Source organism: Hemiscyllium ocellatum, chromosome 1, assembly GCF_020745735.1.
Source record: "Hemiscyllium ocellatum isolate sHemOce1 chromosome 1, sHemOce1.pat.X.cur, whole genome shotgun sequence".
NCBI lineage: Eukaryota > Metazoa > Chordata > Chondrichthyes > Orectolobiformes > Hemiscylliidae > Hemiscyllium > Hemiscyllium ocellatum.
This window is the reverse complement of record NC_083401.1, coordinates 74,353,770-74,375,740: the sequence shown is the minus strand read 5'-3', so window position 1 is coordinate 74,375,740 and position 21,971 is coordinate 74,353,770. Positions and strand designations below refer to the sequence as shown.

At 41.6% G+C, this 21,971-nt stretch overlaps 2 protein-coding genes across 2 annotated transcripts in view; one reads left to right on the top strand and one right to left on the bottom strand.

Annotated features, from left to right (window-relative positions):
• LOC132818851 (molybdopterin synthase catalytic subunit) overlaps positions 1–1,801 on the top strand; it is a 60,512-nt gene extending 58,711 nt beyond the window's left edge. Inside the window, exon 4 of the mRNA XM_060829992.1 lies at positions 1,008–1,801. Within this exon, the coding sequence (XP_060685975.1) occupies positions 1,008–1,082 (75 nt within the window). The 3' untranslated portion in view covers positions 1,083–1,801. The remainder of the gene's footprint in view (positions 1–1,007) is intronic.
• Positions 1,802–7,636: 5,835 nt separating this feature from the next.
• itga2.2 (integrin, alpha 2 (CD49B, alpha 2 subunit of VLA-2 receptor), tandem duplicate 2) overlaps positions 7,637–21,971 on the bottom strand; it is a 190,496-nt gene continuing 176,161 nt past the window's right edge. Inside the window, exons 29-30 of the mRNA XM_060822696.1 lie at positions 12,991–13,104; positions 7,637–9,412 (exon numbers count right to left, since the gene is read on the bottom strand). Coding sequence (XP_060678679.1) covers positions 9,320–9,412; positions 12,991–13,104 — 207 coding nt within the window. The 3' untranslated portion in view covers positions 7,637–9,319. The remainder of the gene's footprint in view (positions 9,413–12,990; positions 13,105–21,971) is intronic.

Genomic DNA, 21,971 nt, shown 5'->3' with positions numbered 1-21,971 from the left:
TATTATCTTGTAAGTTTCTATTAGATCTCCCCTTAATCTTCTAAATTCCAATGAATACAATCCCAGGATCCTCAGCCGTTCCTCATATGTTAGACCTACCATTCCAGGGATCATCCATGTGAATCTCCGCTGGACATGCTCCAGTGCCAGATATGCAAGTCTAAACAGATTTGTACTTCTACAAGTCAAGTCTGGCCAAATTTTAAATCAAAACTGCTTTGCCTCTGTTTCCAGTGCATCCTCTCTGTGCTTCACTTTTCTAATACGTTTATTGTTACATTACATAATCTTGAGCTTCATCTCACTGTAACTGTTGTGCCTCAAGTTTCTGGGAGTGGCACAGGTGGCTGGGAGCTTCTTGTCAACGAGAGGCCGCTGGCTTTGTGTTGGTTCTGCAATTTTCCAAGACCATCCAGCTGAATCTGTGTATATTAAAAAATGTATGATCTTTCCGTGTTACGAATTTTACAATCTGTTGAAACATGCTGAGTAAATGCCTTATTAATGTAACTTAATTTCTTTCTCTTTACACCTCTGGCTATTTTCTGGCATTCGTGAAGTCATCAGCATGTAATTATTGGAATAGTGCAATTGTGCAGCAGTCAGGAGGGAGAGCTCCACCATCCGTTGCTATTTTATGTCCGTCACTGCTCCTCTGACCTGTATTACCATGCTTAACAAGTTAGACTGAATGGCATGATGTGCTTTAAGGTACATGAGGTTACTAGCTTCTGCCTTTACATCTTCAGAAAGCTAGCTGATAAAGTGAGACCAGTCTGTGAGGTGGAGCCTATCTATGATATTACCATTTCTTTATTCAGTGATAGCAGTGGTATCAGTGAGAATGTGAATCAACAGAATGGAGAAACAACACTGTCATACTCATGCATGGTTTTAATTCCTTCATCACAGAAACACAATAATAAAACAACCATTTAGAAATGCATATGTTAAGCATGGGATAATTTGAGTTTTTAAAAAAAAAATATATTTACTTACAATTTTAGGAGATTTATGACACAGAAGAGTATACATGGAAGGAAAATAGAGAATGTCTGTGGGCACAAAATGGACAGAAATAATTAGTTCCTGAAGGAAGACTTATCAAGGATCTGATGCTGAAACTTTGAGTCAAAGTTAAGTGATTAATGAATTAATTGAAATTGGTGATTTGCCTTTGCACTATAGTTGTATGTACAAACATGACATATGACAAGCATACTCTACATAATGCTATACTTTTATATTAAAAAATGTAAGATCTTTCCATGTTATGGATTTTACAATCTGTTGAAATCTGCTGAGTAAATGTCTTATTAATATAACTTAATTTCTTTCTGCTCAAGCACATTTTTAAACAAGCATATGCAATAATGTTGGTCAAAAAATTCTGAAGGTAATTATGATCACATAAAAGGAATCTTTTCTATTAATTTTAACATGCAAAAGCTGTTGTCTGCTCACTTCACTCACTTTGTAAATCTATTTCATTCTAAAAATAAAAGTATAATACTTTTTTCCTCCATTAAAAATTACAGAAAAATTGTTTAAAAATGTAATTTACCCAGCATGAAAACTATTTGTCAGATGTTTTTAGCATATGATTGATTTGCAGTGCTCTGCACCACATAGTAATGAAAATTTAATTTTAGTGTACATGACCGCAACCTATGTATGAAAAATATATTTTTGCCACATTGAACATTTATGATGTAATTATGAATTATTCTGTGATTTACAACATGTGCAACTGGAGTTTTCATAACAATATTGTATATTAACTGGTTTGCTTTTTTTTGTATAGCAGCAATTTGAAAAGTACATTGAGAGCTAAAATATTAGATGTGGGAAGGAAAATTGTTCTAAAGTTGAATTCAGAATCATTGAAGCAAATTTTATGATTTCTATATTTAAACAAAAAAACCAGGCCACTTGTTGGATGTCTTTTTGATAAGAACACTCTAGACTTAGTAGAATTCCAGTGCATCTTCATTGGGGCTGGTTTGCTGCAATAAAGGCATTTACATGTCAGTGGGCCCCTACTTCTTGTTGAATATGTCATTGCTGTGGGAGAGAATAAGAACATTGTTGTAAGGGCGAATTTCAGCACAGACTTACCTAATTGGTAGAACAGCCCCAAATGGCTTCAAAATGGCAAGAGCCTCACAGAAATTAACCAGACTCACCCACAGCCATTTGGCCACAAATTGTTATTTTCAACGATCTTTCATAACTGTTTTGAACTAGAAGGAATTAAACACAGTTCACTGTAAATGTGAAACACCTCCTTCCCAATATTTAGACTCTATTGCAGAATAGGTGAATTGTGACCCCTAGTGGTTGTATAGATCATATGCGGTTCCCAAGCACTCAATTGTGTTACCAAGCTAGGAGAAATTGATGCATGAGATCAGAGGCAAGATTGTCGTGCTGGAAAAGCACAGCTGTTCAGGTACCATCCCAGAAGCAGGCGAATCAACATTTTGTGCAAAAGCCCTTCATCAGGAATGAGCTTTCTGGGGTGGGGGGGCTGAGAGATAAATGGGAGGGAGGTGGGCTGGGAGGAAGGTAGCTGGGAATGCAATAGGTAGGTGAAGGTGGGGGGAGAAAGTGATAGGTCAGAGAGGAGGGTGAGTGGTTAGATGGGAAAGATGGACAGGTCAAGAGGGTGGTGCCAAGTTTGGAGGCTTGGGACTGGAGAAGGTGGTGTGAAGAGGAAATGAGGAAACTGGAGAAATCCACATTGATGTGTGTGGTTGCAGGGTCCCATGGTGGAAGATGAGGCGTTCTTCCTCCAGGTGTCAGGTGGTTAAGGTTTGGTGATGGAGGATGCCCAGGACCTGCATGTCCTTGTTGGAGTGGGAGGGAGAGTTGAAGTGTTCAGCCACGGGACAGTGGGGTTGATGGGTGCGGGTGTCCCAGAGATGTTCTCTGAAATGATCCGCAAGAAAGGCGCCCTGTCTTCTCGATATGGAGGAGACCATTTCGGGTGCAACCTCTACAGCACATGACCTTTGTGAAGGTACAGGTAAATGTGAAAGGATCCTTTGGGGTCTTGGACAGAGGTGAGGGGGGGAAGGTGTGGTCATAGGTTTTGCACTTACTGTGGTGGCAGGGGAAGGTGCTGGGAGTGGCGTGAGAGCTGGTGATGGGGTGTGGATCTGACAAGGGAGTCACAGAGGGAATGGTCTCTCTGGAACCCTGATAGGGGTGGGGAGGGAAATATATCCCTAGTGGTGGGGTTTGTTTGTAACAATCAATGTTTCGGGCAAAAGCCCTTCATCAGGAATGAGGCTTGTGGGCTGGGGGTGCTGAGAGATAAATGGGAGGAGGGTGTTCTTGGGGGGGTGGGGGTGAAGGGGAAGGTATCTGGGAATACAGTAGGTAATCTCAGTTGCATTCTCAGCTACCTTCACCCCATTAGCCACACCCTCCTCCCATTTATCTCTCAGCACCCCCAGCCCACAAGCTTCATTCCTGATGAAGGGCTTTTGCCTGAAACATTGATTCTCCTGCTCCTTAGATGCTGCCTGATCTGCTGTGCTTCTCCAGCACTATGCTCTCGACTGTGTTACCAAGGTGTTTGGAGCAAGTATTTACCTATTCTGGGTAAGTCATACAGCATGGAAACAGACCCTTCAGTCCAACCAGTTCATACCTAGTTAAATCCCATGTTTCTGGTCCAAGTCTCCACCTTGAGCTCAGGAAGGATTTCAGGTAGTAGGTAATTAGCCTATCAGAAATTTCTGCAAATGAAGAAGTGTCATAACTGGTTTGAAATGTGACTCTATTTCTATCTCAACAGATGTTGCCAGACCTGCTCATTTCTCCATTATTTTGTGATCTTTTAGAAATTTAAGCTTCCCAGGCAATTGCCAACAGAGGATTAATAATTTTCAAACATTTAGAACCATAGAAATGCTTGGTCCATTGTCAGCTGAATAAATTAGCCACCCATTCTTAACCCATTTATTAGCAGGTGGTCTGTAACTTTGCAGGTTACAGTCTTTCAAATTCAGATGCAGGATACTTTTAAAGGGGTTGAGGATTTACATCTTAACCAGCAAACTAGCTAGATACCCACCACCTTCAATGAAAAAACTTTTTTCTCCTGTCCCCTCTAATCCTTTACCACTCACTTTAAATCTGTGACCCCTAGTAATTGACCTTTGTACTGGGGAAAGGGATCTTGCCTGTTCACTCTGTCCAAGCCTCTTACTATTTTGCACACCACAATTAAGTGAACACCACTCACCACCATCTCCTCTGTTCTGAGGACAACACCTTAACCTATCCAATCTTCCTTGTTGCTGCAATTTTCAAACCCTGGTAACTTTAGAGTCAGAGTCCTACAGCATGGAGACAGCCCTTTTTGTCCAAACTGGTCCATGACAACCAAAATGTCCAACCATCTTAACCCCATTTCTCTGCACTCGGCCCATATCCTGCTAAACCTTTCCTATCCATGTATTTGTCCAAATGCCTTTTTAACTGTTGTTAATGCACCCATCTCAACCATTTCCGCTGGCAGCTCATTCCATATGCATATCACCCTGTGTAAAAGGTTCCCTTTTATTCTTTCCCCTCTAACCTTGTACTGATGCCCTCTAGTCCTCAATTCCCCAACCCTGGGAAAAAGACCCAGTGGATTGATCCTATCCATGCCTGTAATATCTCCCCTCAATCTCCTATGCTTTAAAGAAATAAGTCCTAGCTTGTTGAAGCTCTTCTTTTAACTCAGACCATTGACTCTTTGAAGTTTAATGATATCCTTCCTATAGTAAGGTGACCAAAACTGAACAGAATACTCTAAGTGCGGCCTCACCAACGTCCTATATACCTGCAACATAACTTCCCAAGTTCAGTGCTCAGTGCCCTGAGTGGTGAAGGCCGGTGTGCCAAAAGCCTTTTTCACTGTCCTGTCTACCTGTGACTGCACTTTCAGAGAACTATGAACCTGAACTCAGAGGTCCCTCTGTTCTACTACACTCCTTAAGGCCCTACCATTCACCATGATACCCCTACCATTCACCATGATACCCCTACCTTGATTTGACTTTCCAAAATGCAAGACCTCGCACTTACCAATATTAAACTCCATTTGCCATTTCTCGGCCCACTTCTTCAGCTGATCAAGGTCCTGCTGCAATTTCTGATAACCTTCCGATACCACCTATTTTAGTGTCATGAGTAAACTTGCTAATAATACCTCGTACGTTCTCATCCGAGTCATTGATATAGATAACACACAGTAATGGGCCCAGTATCGACCCCTGAGGCACTCCACTATTCATAGGCCTCCAGTCTGACAAGGATCCTTCCACTATTACTTTCTGCTTCCTACCAGCGAGCTAATTGTGTATCTAATTTGCTAGTTCCCCCTGGATTCAAAGCGATCTAACCTTACAGAGCAGCCTACCATGTGGAACCTTACCAAAGGCCTTACTGAAATCCATATTGACTATGTCTACCACCCTGCCCTTGTCACTCTTCCTGGTCACTTCGTCAAACAACTGCACAATTTTGTGAGTCATGATCTCCCACGCACAAAATCATGCTGACTACTCCTAATCAAACCCTGTCTTTCCAAATGCATATATATTTTATCTCTCAGAACCTTCTCAAGTAACTTACCTAGCTCAGAGGTTAGGCTTACTGGTTAATAGTTCCCAGGTTTTTCTTTGTAGTCCCTTTTGAATAAGGGCACAACATTCACTACCCTCGAGTCTTCTGGGCTCTCACCTGTGGCTAACGGCGATCCAAATATATCAGTCAGAGCCACCACAATTTCTTCTCTAGCCTCTAGCAGTGTTCTTGGATATATCTGGTCAGGACCAGGAGATTTGTCCATCTTCATGCACTCTAATACATCCAACACCGCTACTATAATATGGACCATCTTCAAGATATCACCACTAACTTTCCCAAGTCTTCTTATCTTTCTCCACGTTAAACACAGAGGTGAAATATTCATTAAAAACCTTGCCCATGCATGTCTACTTTAGTCCTTGAGGGGCCTATTCTCTCTCTCTAGTTATTCATTTTTGTTTAATATACTGAAAGTATCTCTGGGTTCACCCTAATCTTCATCGCCATGGCTATCTCATGCCCCCTTTTCACCCTCCTGATTTCCTTCTTCAATAAATTCTTGTATTCCCTGTATACCAACAAGGATTCCCTTGATCCCAGCTGCCTGTACCTCAGCCATATCTCCTCCTTTATTCTCGTCAAAGCCTCAATATCTCATGTCATCAGGTTTCTCTATTCCTGTCAGCTTTGCCCTTCATTCTCACAGGAACATATATATCTCACTTTAAAGGCCTCCCACTTGACTGTTCAGTGCTCCCAATTGTAACATGCTGCCTGCCTTTCCTCCTGCGTAAGAAAACAAAGTAAGTGATTGCTGGTTGCCAAGTAAGCACAAAGTGATTATTTGCTAAGAAATAAAGCTAGGAGCCAAAAGATGCATTCAGTTTCAATGGATATGATGTGTAAATGTCCCTGTGCACAAAGTAATCTTACAGAGGCATGCAAGTTCTATTTTTCCTGAGCTCCATAGTGAGCTCTTAAACAACTGAAAAGGGTCTGAATTGGACAGTGAGCACAGATCGTTGATGTGGTCAGGCAGATAATTTACCCACGCCGACATGCATGGACCAAGAGTGAAGAAGACTGATGACAGTGGGGCCGATCAGTTGGCCAACAGCAGTCACCAGTTCCACACTCTGGTTTACAAGTTGGAAATGTACATTGCTGAGCTGCTCAGGAAAGGAGAGAATTGGAGGTGACATGGAAATAAGGCAAGTTCAGCTAATAGCATGAAAATAAGGTAGTTGCATGTGACAGTAAGATTCTGAAGTCACTCCTGGAATGCTTAAGGGGGAAAGTTGTGAAAATTTTTCTCTATGTTAAGATTCTCATTTTTCCATTCTCGCCATACTCTGAACTTTCTCAGCCCTGGCCATGCCAATCCAGGGAGGGAAAATTCTGCCCTGGGATGTTTTGCAGAGATATTGACTTATTTCCACAAGACTGCTTGTTATTGGGTAGGCTTAAATAAGTGTTGGTTTAAATATGTTTGCGTAATACCTTAATAATTTTCTCTCCAAATCTTTGCTCAGAGCTGAGTCTTCCTTTTTAAATTTATCATATATTTTTTCGTCATCTTATTTGAATGTGATTTGAGATGTTTTACCTTAGATGTGGAGTTCAGAATTACATGCCATCCAGAGATAGTCTCGCCAAAGCCTTCTGTGCAATTGCAGCTTATTCTCATATTCCAGCCGCCTTGTAATCGAAGCCAGTGTTGTTAATTGTTTGCTGTTTTTGCACATTTTTAACATTCTTTGTACAGCCAACTCTCACTAAATCTTAACATTTAGAGATATCAGGGCTTTTTAAAAAAAATTTTTTTTATTCTTACTGTCAAAATAAATGAACTTGCTCTGCAGCATCTGAAATCTTGGAGTTCATTTCTCTCTCTCCCTCTTTGTTTATTATACCCTGAACAAAACTAGAGAAGGGTAATGGATGTATAAAAACCCCTGTGGAATCAACACCCAAGAAAATTAAGTTCACAATACTGTTCTACAATGATAATAGCATTCAGAGTAAAAGTCAACACATAGGTGCAGTATTGTTTTTTTTATTAAAGTCTGGTAGTCACAGGAGCTACAGCAATTTATATAAAAAGGAGTTAATGCATAATGGGAAAATCATTTAGATTTTCATTTCACGATGAAAGCCACAAATGTAAAGTTGAGGCAAAAATAACCCAATAAATATTAATTGAAAACTTAATACAAGAAAACTCAAATAATTCTATGTATAAAAACGTACCAGTGCAAATAGCAAAGTCCCCACCAGTGCACCATAGCTGACTTTTATGTAAGGATTCAAACTACCAGAATGATCAATATACTTAATTTTCAGCAGGTTTTGTTTTTGGCAGTTTTTACACTGTTCAAAAGCAATAAAAAATACAATCTCATATTGGAGGCAGAAATGTTAATCCACATGAAACATAAACTGCTAATCACATTATTTAAAACAGTACCAGACTTGAGAAATCTTTTTTCTTGTCAAAAAAATTTCTTATGATTCCTACCTAATCCCAAAGATAAATTGTACAAAAACAATCCTTAACAAATATTGTGCAAAAGAAATTAGGAAAGTTTTATTTACATAATTAGTACCATTGAACATAACCCCTCCATGACAATAGCTTTTATAAATTAAGTCCATCACACAGTGGGTTTTTATTATTGTTGTTAGAAACCCACTTTGAGCTTAGAGTATGTCATAACTTTCAGATGAATTCCTGCTCTGATCAAATTTGAAATATCAAAACATACGATACAGTGCAGAGAAGTGGGTGTAAAGTGTAAAGTTTAATAGTATGTCACTGCAGTCTGACAACATTAAATGCTTTGAATTGCAATGCAAGTTTAAATCTGGAATTAGCTTTCCATATTTGTAATTTGGTATCATATTGTGTGTAACTACTGGGCCCATGTTATGGTACTGTTTTTGATCAGATCCAGTATTTATACTTGGTCATTGTACATGTGAAGACAGTGGGGATAACTTCTAATGTGCTGTTGGCAGGAATCTTGGGCCACCACTTTAGAAACTTGGACAAGTGTTGCATGCATGTATCATATATCTGAGATTCACTCTCAAAGTGCAATCTTTTTGCGATGCAGAGATTTGTACTCAGTATCTCAGTGATAGTCAGTAAAGTACCACACAGCACAGTTACCCTTTATTTGTTGCTGCTGATCCTAGTTAGAAATTAAAATATCTTGAGGTGTAAATGTTGTTATTTTTCTCTTTTACAGTATGGATATTGTATAACAAAATTCAGTGACTGTCGATTACTCACCGTGGTATCACCCACTTAAAACATCAAGCGTATTTTGTAAAACTGGAACAGTGACATTATATTTTAAAATCTGAAGGATTAATGGTGAAATTCCCAGGAAAATTGTCCATTTTCCTTCATAATTGACAATGCACAAATTAACTTGCCATCTTAGAAATGCCACATTTTAAAGCCATGTACCTCTATGGTTTGTTTAGTGTGTCAATTACAAAGAAAAACAAGCGCATTTTATTTTCCTTTCAAAGTAGAAATTTCACTCCCATAAAACGTAAACAACGAATGCATGGAACATGAATATTTTTCTAATATTGTCAAACTCTTTCGATCGTGAATTGATAGTTCATATAATTTTGTGAGCAGATACTTTAGCTGTTCACTGCAAAAACATAGTGCTAAACAGAACAAGTAAAAATTCACAGTGGATTCAAATATCATTCATTCTTCTTCTTCAGCATCTTGGTCACCATTGTTTTCATTGTCCTCTTCATCCTTTTGCAGTTTGGTGTATTTTCTTTTAAAGAATCCAAGCTGTTTTTTTTTTAGAGGAAAAGGAAAGGTCACACATTGATCAAATTAAAAATCACATTTCCTCAAGAAATCCGTCAATAGGATCCACTCAACTGCTATTTAGGATGTAATTCCCTTTATGGGTAATACTGTAGGTGATCCAACTTACATTACAGTACAGATATACATAGTGTAACTTTTTTTCTTTATTTTCTCTATTTTCTTGTACCTAAGATTTAAAGTTGGATACAAGTCATTCAGCTATAATGTGCGTTTTATTAACGCGAATTTGCTGTAACGCGATTGACGAAGTGGGGATGCTGTTTCTACAGCGCAAGCTTTTAAAGCATGTGTTGGCTGGAACATGATTTAATTGCCAACACTTTAAGTGTGATTTTTCTATAACAAGAACAAAACCATCTCGTTACAGGAGAACAGGTTGTGCTTTGTACCTCAGATGGTGTTGGCAACATTGTACACTTTTTACTGTACTCCTGTTCTTTTGTAACTTGAGTACACGAAACACTAAACCTAATTCCACTTCTAATACTGGGATAAATCTGCTTCAAGAAAAGCAAGAAAGAAGCTCCACCTTCCTAAATGTGTATGGAGATTTGCCACACGAATGAGAAAAATGTTTGTTTTTAGAGAGCTACCACAAACATTGTGCCAAATGACACCTTCTGAACTGTAACATTTTGTAATATTTTAAAAGTTGTATTAATGCATGGACTGTGGTTGTCACTGACTGGCACAACACTTATTTACCATCCTGTAGTTGCTCTGAAGGCAGTGGTGGTGAGCTGCCTTCTTGGATTGAAATGTAGGTACAGTGCTGTGAAGAAGGGTGCATCAGGATTTTGATCCAATGACGGGGAAGAATTTTTTTATTCATTCATGGGATATGGGCATCGCTGGCTGGCCAGCATTTATTAACCATCCACAGTTGCCCTTGAGAAGGTGGAGGTGAGCTGTCTTCTTGAAGCATTGAGAATCATATAGATTGATCCACCATGTCAAAAGGAGGGAATGTCAGTATATTTCCAAGTCAGGATGGTGTGTCTTTTGGATGAGAACTTGTTGATCGGGCTGGGTCTTCCAATGCATATGCTGTCCTTGTCTTTATAGCTGGTAGAAGTCACAAGTTTAGAAGGTGCTGTTGGAGAGTTGTCGCAGTACATCTTATACACAATGCTGCCACATTGCTTCTGAGGTGAGGAGAGTGAATGTTGAAGATGGTGGATGGAGTGTCAATTAAGCAGGCTGCTGTATTAATGATATCAAGTTTCTGGAGTATTAGCTGCATCACGCCTTCTCTTCAAACCCCCACCCACACTTCCTCATCCCACTCCTCTGTCCAGGTAAGTGTAGAGTATTCCATAATGCTCCTGCCTAGTATCCTGTAAATAGTGGACAGGCTTTGGGGGTACAAGAGGGGAGTCTCTCACTGCACAGGTACAAGCTTCTGACCTGTTTTTATAGCTACAGAACTTTATAATGGATCAGTTTCGTTTCTGCTCAGTTGTAACCTCCAGGATCTAGTGGAGTATTCAGCAAGGGTAGTGTCATGTGGTATTGGCTATTCCCCTCTTCTTGGAGAATGTCATTACCTGGGCTTGGGTGGCATTAATGTTACTTGCCACTTGTTAGTCCAAGCCTGGCTGCTATCCAAGTCTTGTGCTATATGGAAATTGACTGCTTCAATATGTGAGGTATCATGAATGGTGCTGGAAAGTGTAAATATGAGCTAATATCCCCTTGTCTGACCATATAATGGAGAGATAGTTGCTTGTGAAGTAGCTAAAGATGTTGGGTCTAGGACACTACCCTGACAACTCCTATAAGGATGTGCTGGGGCCAAGATGACTGATCTCCAACAACCACAGTCATTTTTGATGGATATGCCTCCAACCAGAAGTAAGTTTTCCCTGATTCCCATTGACTCTAGTTTTGCTAGGGATCTTTGAAGCCACACTCAGTTAAATGCTACTTTGATGTCGAGGGCTGTCACTCTCCCCTCATCTCTGGAACTCACCTAGTTTTCCATATTTGTGTCAAACGTGTAGTGAGGTCAGGAGCTGAGTGGCCCTGGTGGAACTCAAACCCAATGTCAGTGAGCATTTATTCCTAAGCACAGATAGCACAGTTGATGAATGAACCTTTTCTGATGCTCCAGAGTAGACTAATGGGGACTGAGTAAACTGATTTATCCTGCTCTTTGTAAATATGGCATACCGGTGCAATGTTTCACCTTATCAGGATAATGCCAGTGTTGTGGATGCACTAGAACTGCTTGGTAGTGTGTGATTAGTTCAGGAATACTAGTCTTCCGTAATATTTACAGAATGCTGTCAGGGCCCATACCTTTTGCAGAATCCAGTGCCTTCAGCCATTTGTTGGCAGCACATGAAGTAAATAGGATTCTTTAAAGAGGGGGTATCTGTGATGCTAAAGTCTTCTGGAAGAGGTCAAGGTGGATCATCCACTCAACTCACTGGTGGTGGTAGTTGAAATCTTTAACGTTGATGTTTGTACTGATGTGGTGGGCTTCTCCATTATTGAGGATGGGGATATTTGTGCACACTCCTCGTTCGCTAAGTTGTTTAATTGTCCACTACCTTTCACAGCTGGATGTGGTGGGACTGCAGAGCACAGATCTGATCTGTTGGTTGTGAGATGGCTTAGCCCTGTCTGTTGCAAGCTGATTCTGTTGTTTGACATACACGTAGTCATATAGTGTAGTTGTTAACGCCTCATTTTTAGATGTGTCTGGAACTGTTCCTGGCATGCTAGCTTGGTGGTAATAGTAGAGAGGGGGATATGAGAATGCAAATTGTGTTTCCGCTGATGACCCAAAGAGCTTTGGGGATGCCCAGGTTTGAATTACAAGGTCTACTCCAAATCTGTCCCATTTAGTATGGTGCTAGTGGCACACAAAATGATGGAGGGTATCCTCAATGTGAAGATGAGACATTGTCTCTATAAAGACTGTGTGGTGGATATTCCTATCTTTGTTGACAGTTGCATCTCACCAGGTGGAGTGGTGTGGACTTGGTCTAGTAGATACTTTCCTCATGTTGGATCCCTCACAATTCGCCAGAGACTTAGTCTAGCAGCTATACCCTTTAGGATTCAGCTGGTTCAGTCAGTAGCTCTGCTGCCAAGCTAATCTTGTTGATGGAAATTGAAGTCCCACACTCAGTGGACATTCTGTGCCCTTGCCACCCTCAGTACTTCCTTCAAGTGCTGTTCAACATGGAGGAGTACTGATTCATTAACTGAGGTTGAATCTAAGTGGCAACTGAGGATGTTTTTTTGCCCATGACCTTTCATAGGGTCCAGAATAAAGATTAAAGATTACCAGGGCCAGCCTTTCCACACTGCATACTTTTAGTGAGTTTGTCCACTGTTGGTGGGAGAGGACATATGCAGAGATGGTTACGGTGGTGTGTGGGATGTTCTCTGTAAAGTATGATTCTGTGAGCATGACTGAGAATTGCATAGCTACAGGAATTACAGTACCTTTTATGATGAACCAAAAATAACTATCTGAAGTTATTTGAATTATGTGAAGGTTAGAAAACTTAAAAAATATTTACTTTCCACAAGACAGCAGTCAATGCCAGAAGTACAACTAGTCCTCCTATCGCACTCCCCACAATCACTCCGATGGGAACTTCTTTCTTCATTGGTTTTGATATTTCAACTGGCATCTAAAAGTCAAATTTAAAAAAAAGTTATACATAAATTCTGTTGAAAAGTTTGACAAACTTATGAACATGGATTTTTAAAAAAATGAAGTATAAATTGATCAGTCTCCTTTGGAGTGGATAAGTTTGGTACTAATTGGTTTGATCCCTGTTATAGTTGGACCTGCCTCCTGGGCCGACATGTAGTGGATATTATAGTTCCAAGGGTAGCATCTGCCTTTACACAAAGAACTGTAGAAGTACTAAATGGGAAGAATGGGGTTTAACTTTTTGGGGTAGTTCAGGGTTTTAGGATCACCTAGGGATGGTCTTAAGCTCTGGTGGCATTAAAGTGTAAATCTGAGCCGAACTGGAGTTAGATACACACAGTTTGCCAGTGAGTTTGTTGGTGAATCATTTGGTCTAGGACTGTTATAAAGAGAGAACTCCTATTTGCTTGAACTGTGAATAGGAAGTCTGAGATCTGGAAGAGTTATGGCAGTCTGTAAGGTGCAGCTGCAGGTAGATTTTTTTTTGTGCTTTAAGTTGAGAAAGCCAAAACGGATGGCATGGAAAAGGATCAGGAATCCCTGGTGGACACAGGACAGGAATTATTTACAACTTTGAGAAATCTGTACAAACATCTGTTACTTTGTGATTGTTTCTTTGACTTGCACTCATGTCTCTCTCTCTTTTTTACTTTGTTTCTTGAGCTGTCTCTCAGGTCTCAGTAGTCAAGGTGCTTATATATTCTCACAACAAAGGTTTGAATGTTTTGGAGGTATTCTAATTTGTGATTCTATGTACTTTCAAATTTCAGCTTTTTAAAATAATAAAACTAAAATCAGGATGAGGAAATCCTGTCTTTGTGTTTCTCTCACAGTCTATCTAATTGATGTTAATAATTTGAATGCTCACATTTTCTAACTGTCAACAAATTATAGATGATAATTCGTGCTTGTTTTCAAAATTCAATGAATTTTTTTTAAAGAGCTCAAATTACAATGCAAGTGGAAATCACCAAGTTGCTTACTTACTGCGACATGCACTCAGTGCCAGTGAAGACCTTCTTATACCTTCTTCAGGAATGAGGAAGGTGTGTCCAGCAGGCTAAGATAAAAGGTAGGGAGGAGGGACTTGGGGGAGGGGCGTTGGAAATGCAATCGGTGGAAGGAGGTCAAGGTGAGGGTGATAGGCCTGAGGTTGGAACTGTGACAACTGGTAGCTATGGCAGCAGATATTCTTAATTAATATGGGAGAGGTAAACTTCGATTAAATTGGTGTAACCAACATTTACTTTCTGCCTAGTGGAAGCTATCTCCTTCCAAACTCTACATGTAAGACATAAAACTGTTACGGAGGAGGTAAGGACCATTTTGAGCAAATGAAGGCAGAGCTTCAGGAAAACATCTGTTGCATTATTGCATCCGAATAACTTCTTGTTTGCATCTTTATTAATAGAAACATTTATCTTTCTCATATAGTTGTATATTTACTTTTTTTGGTTATACATTCCAAAAATGCCACTTTTGGAATATTGTGTGCAACTCTGATCTCCTCCCTATAGGAAGGATGTTGTGAAACTTGAGAGGGTTCAGAAAAGATTTACAAGGATGTTGCCAGAATTGGCGGATTTGAGCTACAGGGAGAGACTGAATAGGCTGGGACTTTTTTCACTGCATTGTCAAAGGCTGAGGAGTAACCTTACAGAAGTTTATAAAATCATGCGGGGCATAGATGGATGAATAGACAAAGTCTGGGGGAGTCCAGAACTAGAGGGCATAGGTTTGGGTAAGAGGGGAAAGATTTAAAAGTGACCTCAGGGGGACAACGTTTTCACACAGAGGGTGGTGCGTATATGGAATGAGCTGCTAGAGGAAGTGGTGGAAGTTGGTACAATTACAACATTTAAAAGGCATCTGGAGGGTATATGAATGGAAAGGGTTTGGAGGAATATCGGCCAAATGCTGGCAAATGGGCCTAGAGGAGGTTAGGATATCTGATCGGCATGGACGAGTTGGACCAAAGCATCTGTTTCCATGCTGTACCTCTATGACTCTATTCTTGGCATACTGCATTTAGTCAGCACAGGGTCGGTGGGCTGAAGTGTCTGTTTCTGCACTAAAACATCCTGGGCTTACCTTTGCACCATTTAACATTGCATACATTATTGTGATTTGGCAGTTAATGAACTTACTTTCTTTGAATAGAAAGAAGGAAGATTTACACCCTTTAAACTTGGAACAATTTTATTGTTTGACGAAATTTTCAGCACATCAGCTTCCTCTATCTGTATCCATTTCAGCATGCACACCTGCTCTTCAAATGTTTCATTCACTACAAAGTTTGTTTCTTTCGTAAAGACAGAAGCAAAAAACTCATTTAGGGCTTCCCCTACCTTCTCAGACTCCACACACAAATTCCCTATGCTATCCCTGATTGGCCCTACTCTTTCTTTGACCATTCTCTTATTCCTCACCTAAGTGTAAAATGTCTTTGTGTTCTCCCTAATCCGTTCTGCAAAGCCTTTTTCGTGCCCCCTCCTGGCTCTCCTCAGACCATTTTTGAGCTCCTTCCTCGCCTGCCTGTAACCCTCTATAGCTGAGCTTGACCCCAGCTTCCTCCACCTTATGTAAGCTACCTTTTTCCTTTTGACGAGAGGCTCCACCGCTCTTGTCATCCAAGGTTCCTTTATCTTACCACTTCTTACCCGTCTCAGAGGGACATATTTATTCATCACTAGCAACAACTGTTCCTTAAACAATCTCCACATGTCTATAGTGCCTTTACCATGGAACACTTGCTACCAATTCATGCTTCCTAACTCATGTCTAATCGCATCATAGTTTCCTCTTCCCCAGTTAAATATCCTCCCATTTTGCCTAATCCTCTCCTTCTCCATAGCTATGTAGAATGTGAGGCAGTTGTGGTCACTATCACCAAAATGCTCTCCCACCACAAGATCTGATACCTGCCCCAGCTCGTTTCCGAGCACCAACTCTAGAATGGCCTCTCCCCTCGTCAGCCTGTCAACATACTGAGTTAGGAAACCCTCCTGAACACACCTTACAAAAACAGCTCCATTCAAATCTTCTGCTCGAAGGAGGTTCCAATCAATATTGGGAAAATTAAAGTCACCCATTACAACAATCCTACTACGTCCACACTTTTCCAAAATCTGCCAACCTATGCTTTCTTCCATCTCCCTGCTGCTGTTGGGGTGTGTGTAGTAAACCCCTAATGATGTGACTGCTCCCTTGCTGTTCCTAATTTCCACCCATACTGCCTCGGTAGACAGATCTTCCTCGACAACGGAAGGTCCTGAAGCTGTGATACCCTCTCTGATTAGTAGTACTACACCCTCTCTTTTTCCCCCCCTCCTATTCTTTTTAAATGCTCTAAACCCTGGAAATTCCAGCAACCATTCCTGCCCCTGAGAAACCATGTCTCTGTTATGGCCACAACATCATAGCACCAGGTACTGATCCATGCTCTAAGTTCATCACTTTTATTCCTGATACTCCTTGCGTTAAAGCAAACACACTTTAACTGATCTTTTGGTTCCTTCCCAGGAAAATCCTTCCCACTAGCTGGTCTACCTCTTGCTATTGCCTCATCTGCATCAACTCTCACCTCTGGTATACAGCTCAGGTTCCCACCCCCCTGCCATACTAGTTTAAACCTTCTCGAACTACTCGAGCAAACCTTCTACCCAGGACGTTGTTCCCCTTCCAGTTCAGATGCAACCCGTCCTTCTTGTACAGGTCCTACCTTCCCCGGAAGGCATCCCAATTATCTACATATCTGAAGCCCTCCCTCCTACACCAGCTGCGCAGCCACGTGTTAAGCTGCGTCTGCTCCCTGTTCCTCCCCTCACTATCTCGTAGCATCGGTAGTAAACTAGAGAACACTACTGTTTGTCCTGCTTTGCAGCTTCCATCCTAACTCCCTGAAATCACCTTTTATATCCTCGATCTTTTACCTGGCTATATCATTAGTGCCAATATGTAATACAATTTCTGGCTGTTCGCCCTCCCCTTTTAGAACCTTATACACCCGATTGGAGATGTCCTGGACACTGGTACCAGGGAGGCAACATACCTTCAGGGAATCCTGATCCTGACCATAAAATCTCCTGTCGATTCCCCTGACTATCAAGTCCCCTACCACGAGTACTTTTCTATTCTGCCCCCTTCCCTTCTTTGCCAGAGTATCAGGCTCAGTGCCAGAGAACTGACTGCTATGGCTTTCCTCTGGTAGGTCATCCCCTCCCAGCAGTATCCAAAACGGTATACTTATTGCTGAGGGGAATGTCCACAGGGGGTTTCTGCACTGTCTGTCTGTCCCCTTTCCTCCGCCCAACTGTAACCCATCTATCCTTGTCCTGAGCCTTAGGAGTGACCAACTGTTAGAACATGGAACCCCCCCCAACCATGTCTGTGCCAACCCAAATGCTATTCTCAGCTAATCCCATCTGCCTCCACATGGTTCTGTGTCTGTCTAAATGCCTCTGAAACGTGGCTACTGTACCTGCTTGTATGACCTCTTATGACAGTGCATTCCAGGCATTTACTACCCTCTGTGTAAACAAAAACGTTCCTCATATATTTCCTTTAAATTTTCCTCCTTTCTTTATAAACCTGTATCCCCTAGTTTTTGATATTTCCACCCTGAAGAGACTCCGACTATCCATACTTCTGATAATTTTATGTACTTCTACGAGGCCATCCCTCAGCCTCTGATGCTGTAGTTAAAGCAATCCAAATTTTGTCCAACATCTCATTACAGCTAATACATTCCAATCCAGGCAACATCCCAGTAAACCTCTTCTGCACCCTCTCCAAAGCGTTCACATCCTTACAATAGTGTGGCAATCGGAACTGTGCACAGGATTCCAAATGTGGCCGAACCAAAGACTTAGACAGATTCGACATAGATTCATAGTCATAGAGATGAAGAGCATGGAAACAGACCCTTGAGTCCAACCCATCCATGCCAACCAGACAAGTCCCACCTGCCAGCAACCAGCCCATATCCCTCCAAACTCTTCCTATTCATATACCCATCCAAATGCCTCTTAAATGTTGCAATTGTACCAGCCTCCACCACTTCCTCTGGCAGCTCATTCCATACATGTATCACCCTCACTGTGAAAAAGTTGCCCCGTAGGTCTCTTTTACTATCTTATCCACTAGCGTTGCCACTTTGAGGGAGCTATAGAGATGGATTATAAGATCCCTCTGTATATCAGTGCTCCTAAAGCTCCAACCATTTTCTGTATACTTTCCCCCTGCATTTGACCTCCCAAACGCTTCACTTCATACATGTTTGGATTAAACTCCATTTGCCATTTCTCCAATTTTCTGGCTGATATATATCCTTTGATATCCTTCCTCATTATTTGCAATTCCATCGATTTTCGTGATATTTGCAAACTTACTAATCAGATGACTGACATTTTCATCCAAATCATTCATATGTTACAAACAACAGAGGTCCCAGCAATGATCCAAGTGGAACACTGCTGGTCACAGACTTGCATTCTGAAAAACAATTCCCCACAATTAATCTGTCTTCTACAGCCAAGACAATTTTATATCCGACTTACCAAGTCACCTAGATTTCATGTGATTTGATCTTCTGGACCAGCCTACCATGGGAGACCTTTGCAAATGCTTGAGTAAAGTCCACAACATCCACTGCCCCACCCTCATTAATGATCCTCATCATTTGCTCAAATAAACTCAATCAAATTTGTGAGACGAGACTTCACACAAAGCTATGCTGACTATCTCTAGTAAGATCTCTATCTCAAATGTGAGTAGATCCTGTCCCTAAGAATCTTCTCCAATAACTTCCCTACCTTTGATGTTAGGCTCACTGACCTTTACTTTCCTGAATTATCCCTGTTGCCCTTCTTGAACAAAGGAACAACATTGGCTGTTTTCCAGTCTTCTGGGACCTAGCCTGTGGCTACAGAGGATACAAAGTTCTCTGTCAACACTTCAACAATCTCCTCCCTTGCCTCCATCAGTATTCTCAGATAGGTCCCATCATGCCCTCGCGTGCTGTCTACCTTAATGTTTTTTAAGGCACCCAACACGAACACCTCCTTAATACCAACCAGACTATCAAAAAACTCCCTCTCCAGACTTAGAATAATCCATGCTGTTCTTGATGCAAAATACTCTTTAAATTTTTAACTAAACTTGCAACATGTCATCATCCAAGATTCCTCAAACCTTGTCACCCTCATCTTTGTCCTCATGGGAACATTCTGGCACTGAATTCTGATCAACAGCCTTTTAAAAGACTCCCACGTGTAAAATGTGAATTTACCTTCAATAAATGCTCATAATTCAATTTTTCCACTTCCTGTCTTATACTGTTGTAATGAATCTTCCCCAAATTTAGCAATTTCACCCAAGGACCAATCTTATCCGGTTCCATAAATATCTTAAAAATGTACGAAAATATAATGACTGCTCCCAATATGCTCCCTCACTGAAACTTTGATAACCTGGCCAGGCTCATTCCCCAGTGTCAGGTCTAGTGTGGCCTCTTTCCTAGTTGCACTGTCTCATTGGGGCAGCACAATGGCTCAGTCTGGGGGAGCATGGTGGCTCAGTGTTTAGCAGTGCTGCCCCATAGCACCAAGGACCCAGGTTTGATTCCATTCCTCGGATGACTGTTTGGAGTTTGCACATTCTCCCTGTGACTACATGGGTTTCTGCCAGGTGTTCAGTTTCCTCATACAGTCCAAGGATGCGCATATTAGGAGAATTGGCCATGCTAAATTGTCCTTATTGCCCAGGGATGTGCAGGCTGGGTGGGGTAGCTTTGGGAAATGGACTATTAGAAGGATAGGATAGGGGTTTGGGTCTGGGTCTGGGTGGGATCCTGTTCAGAAATGTGGACTCAACGTCTCAGATGACCTCATTCTGCACTGTAGGGATTCTATCTACCTGTTGTTTCAAGAATTTCTTCTGGTCGTACCTAACAGATTCTGTGCCTGGCACTAACGAAGCCGCAGTCAATACTGGGGAAATTAAAAATCACCCGCTAGAATACCCCTGTTGTTTTTACACCTTTCCAGGATCTGCTGACGTATCTGTTAATCTTATGTTGGCTATTGGGAAGTTGATAATATAACTTCATCATAGTGATTGTGCCCCTCTTACCCATACGGCCTTGCTGGATGAGTGCTCCACCATGTCCTCTCTTAGTGCAGCTCTGACATTGTCCTTAATCAGTAACACAACTCCCCTACCTCTTTTACATCCATCTCTATCATGTCTGGAATGTTTAGCAGCCAGTCCTACTCTAATGGAGTCATAGTCCTAGAGACAAGCCCATGCGAACCAAAATGCCCATCCACACTAACACCATTTCCCTGCACTTGGCCCATATCCTTCGAATCCTTTCCTATCCGTATATTTATCCAAATGCCTCTTAAATGTTGTTCATATACCTGCCTCTGTGTAAAAGCATTGCCCCACAGGTTTCCTTTTATTCTTTCCCCACTTACCTTAAACCGATGCCCTCTAGTTTTCAATTCCCCAGCACTGTGAAAAAGATTGAGTGCATTCACTCTATCCATGCCTCTCATGATCTTATACAATTCTATAAGATCCCCTCTGAAGAAAAACAACCTGGTATTCAACCTCTCCCAAGAACTCTGACTGTTGAGTCCTGGCAACATCCTTGTAATTTTTTTCTGCATTCTTTCCAGTTTAATAATATCCTTCCTATAGTAAGGTGACCAAAACTGAACACAATACTCCAAGTGCAGCCTCACCAAAGTCCTGTACAACTGCAACATAACTTCCCAACTTCTATACTCAGTGCTCTGATTGATGAAGGCCAGTGTGCCAAAAGCCTTCTTCACTGCCCTATCTACCTGTGACTCCACTTTCAGAAAACTATGCACCTGAGCTCCTAGGTCCCCCTGTTCTAGAAAACTCCTTAAGGTCCTACCAGTCCATCTTCCGCAGCTACACCTGCACCACCCCCTGCTACATCGATGACTGTATCGATGACTCATGCTACTACAAGAAGGTTGAACAATTCATCAACATCACAAACACCTTTCACCCCAACTTCAAATTCACCAGGACCATCTCAGACACCTCCCTTCCCTTCCTGGACCTCTTCCATCTCTGGTGACTGACTAACCACGAACATCTATACAAACCCACCAACTCCCACAGCTACTTGGACTACACCTCCTGCTACCCTGCCTTCTGTAAAAACACCAAGTTTTATTCTCACTTCCTCCTCCTCCGCCGCATCTGCTCCCAGGATGACGAATTCTACCATAGAAAATCCCAGATGGCCTCCTTCGGAGACTGCAATTTCCTCTCCTACATGGTCAACAATGCCCTCCAGCACATCTCCTCTCTTTCCTGCATCACTGCCCTGGAACCCCACTCCTCCCAACGCAACAAGGATAGAACCTCCTGGTCCTCACCTTCCACCTCATCAACTTCTGGATATGTCGCGTCATTTTCTGCCACTGACAAACAGTCCACCACTAGAGATATATTTCTCTGCAGGAAGTGCAAAACCTGTGCCCACACGTCCCCCCTCATCTCCAAAGGCGCCAAAGGATCCTTCCATATCCGACAGAACTTTACCTGTACTTCCACAAATGTCATCTACAGTATCTTGTACCTGATGCGGTCTCCTCTAAATCGGGGAGACAGGACGACAACTTGCAGATTGTTTATATCTCTGGGCCACCCGTACCAACCCCCACCACCTTATGGCTGAACGCTTCAACTCCCCCTCCCACCCCATCAAGGACATGCAGGTCCTGGGCCTCCTCCACTGCCAAACCCAAACCACCTATCGCCTGGAGGAAGAATGCCTTATCTTCCGCCTTGGGACCC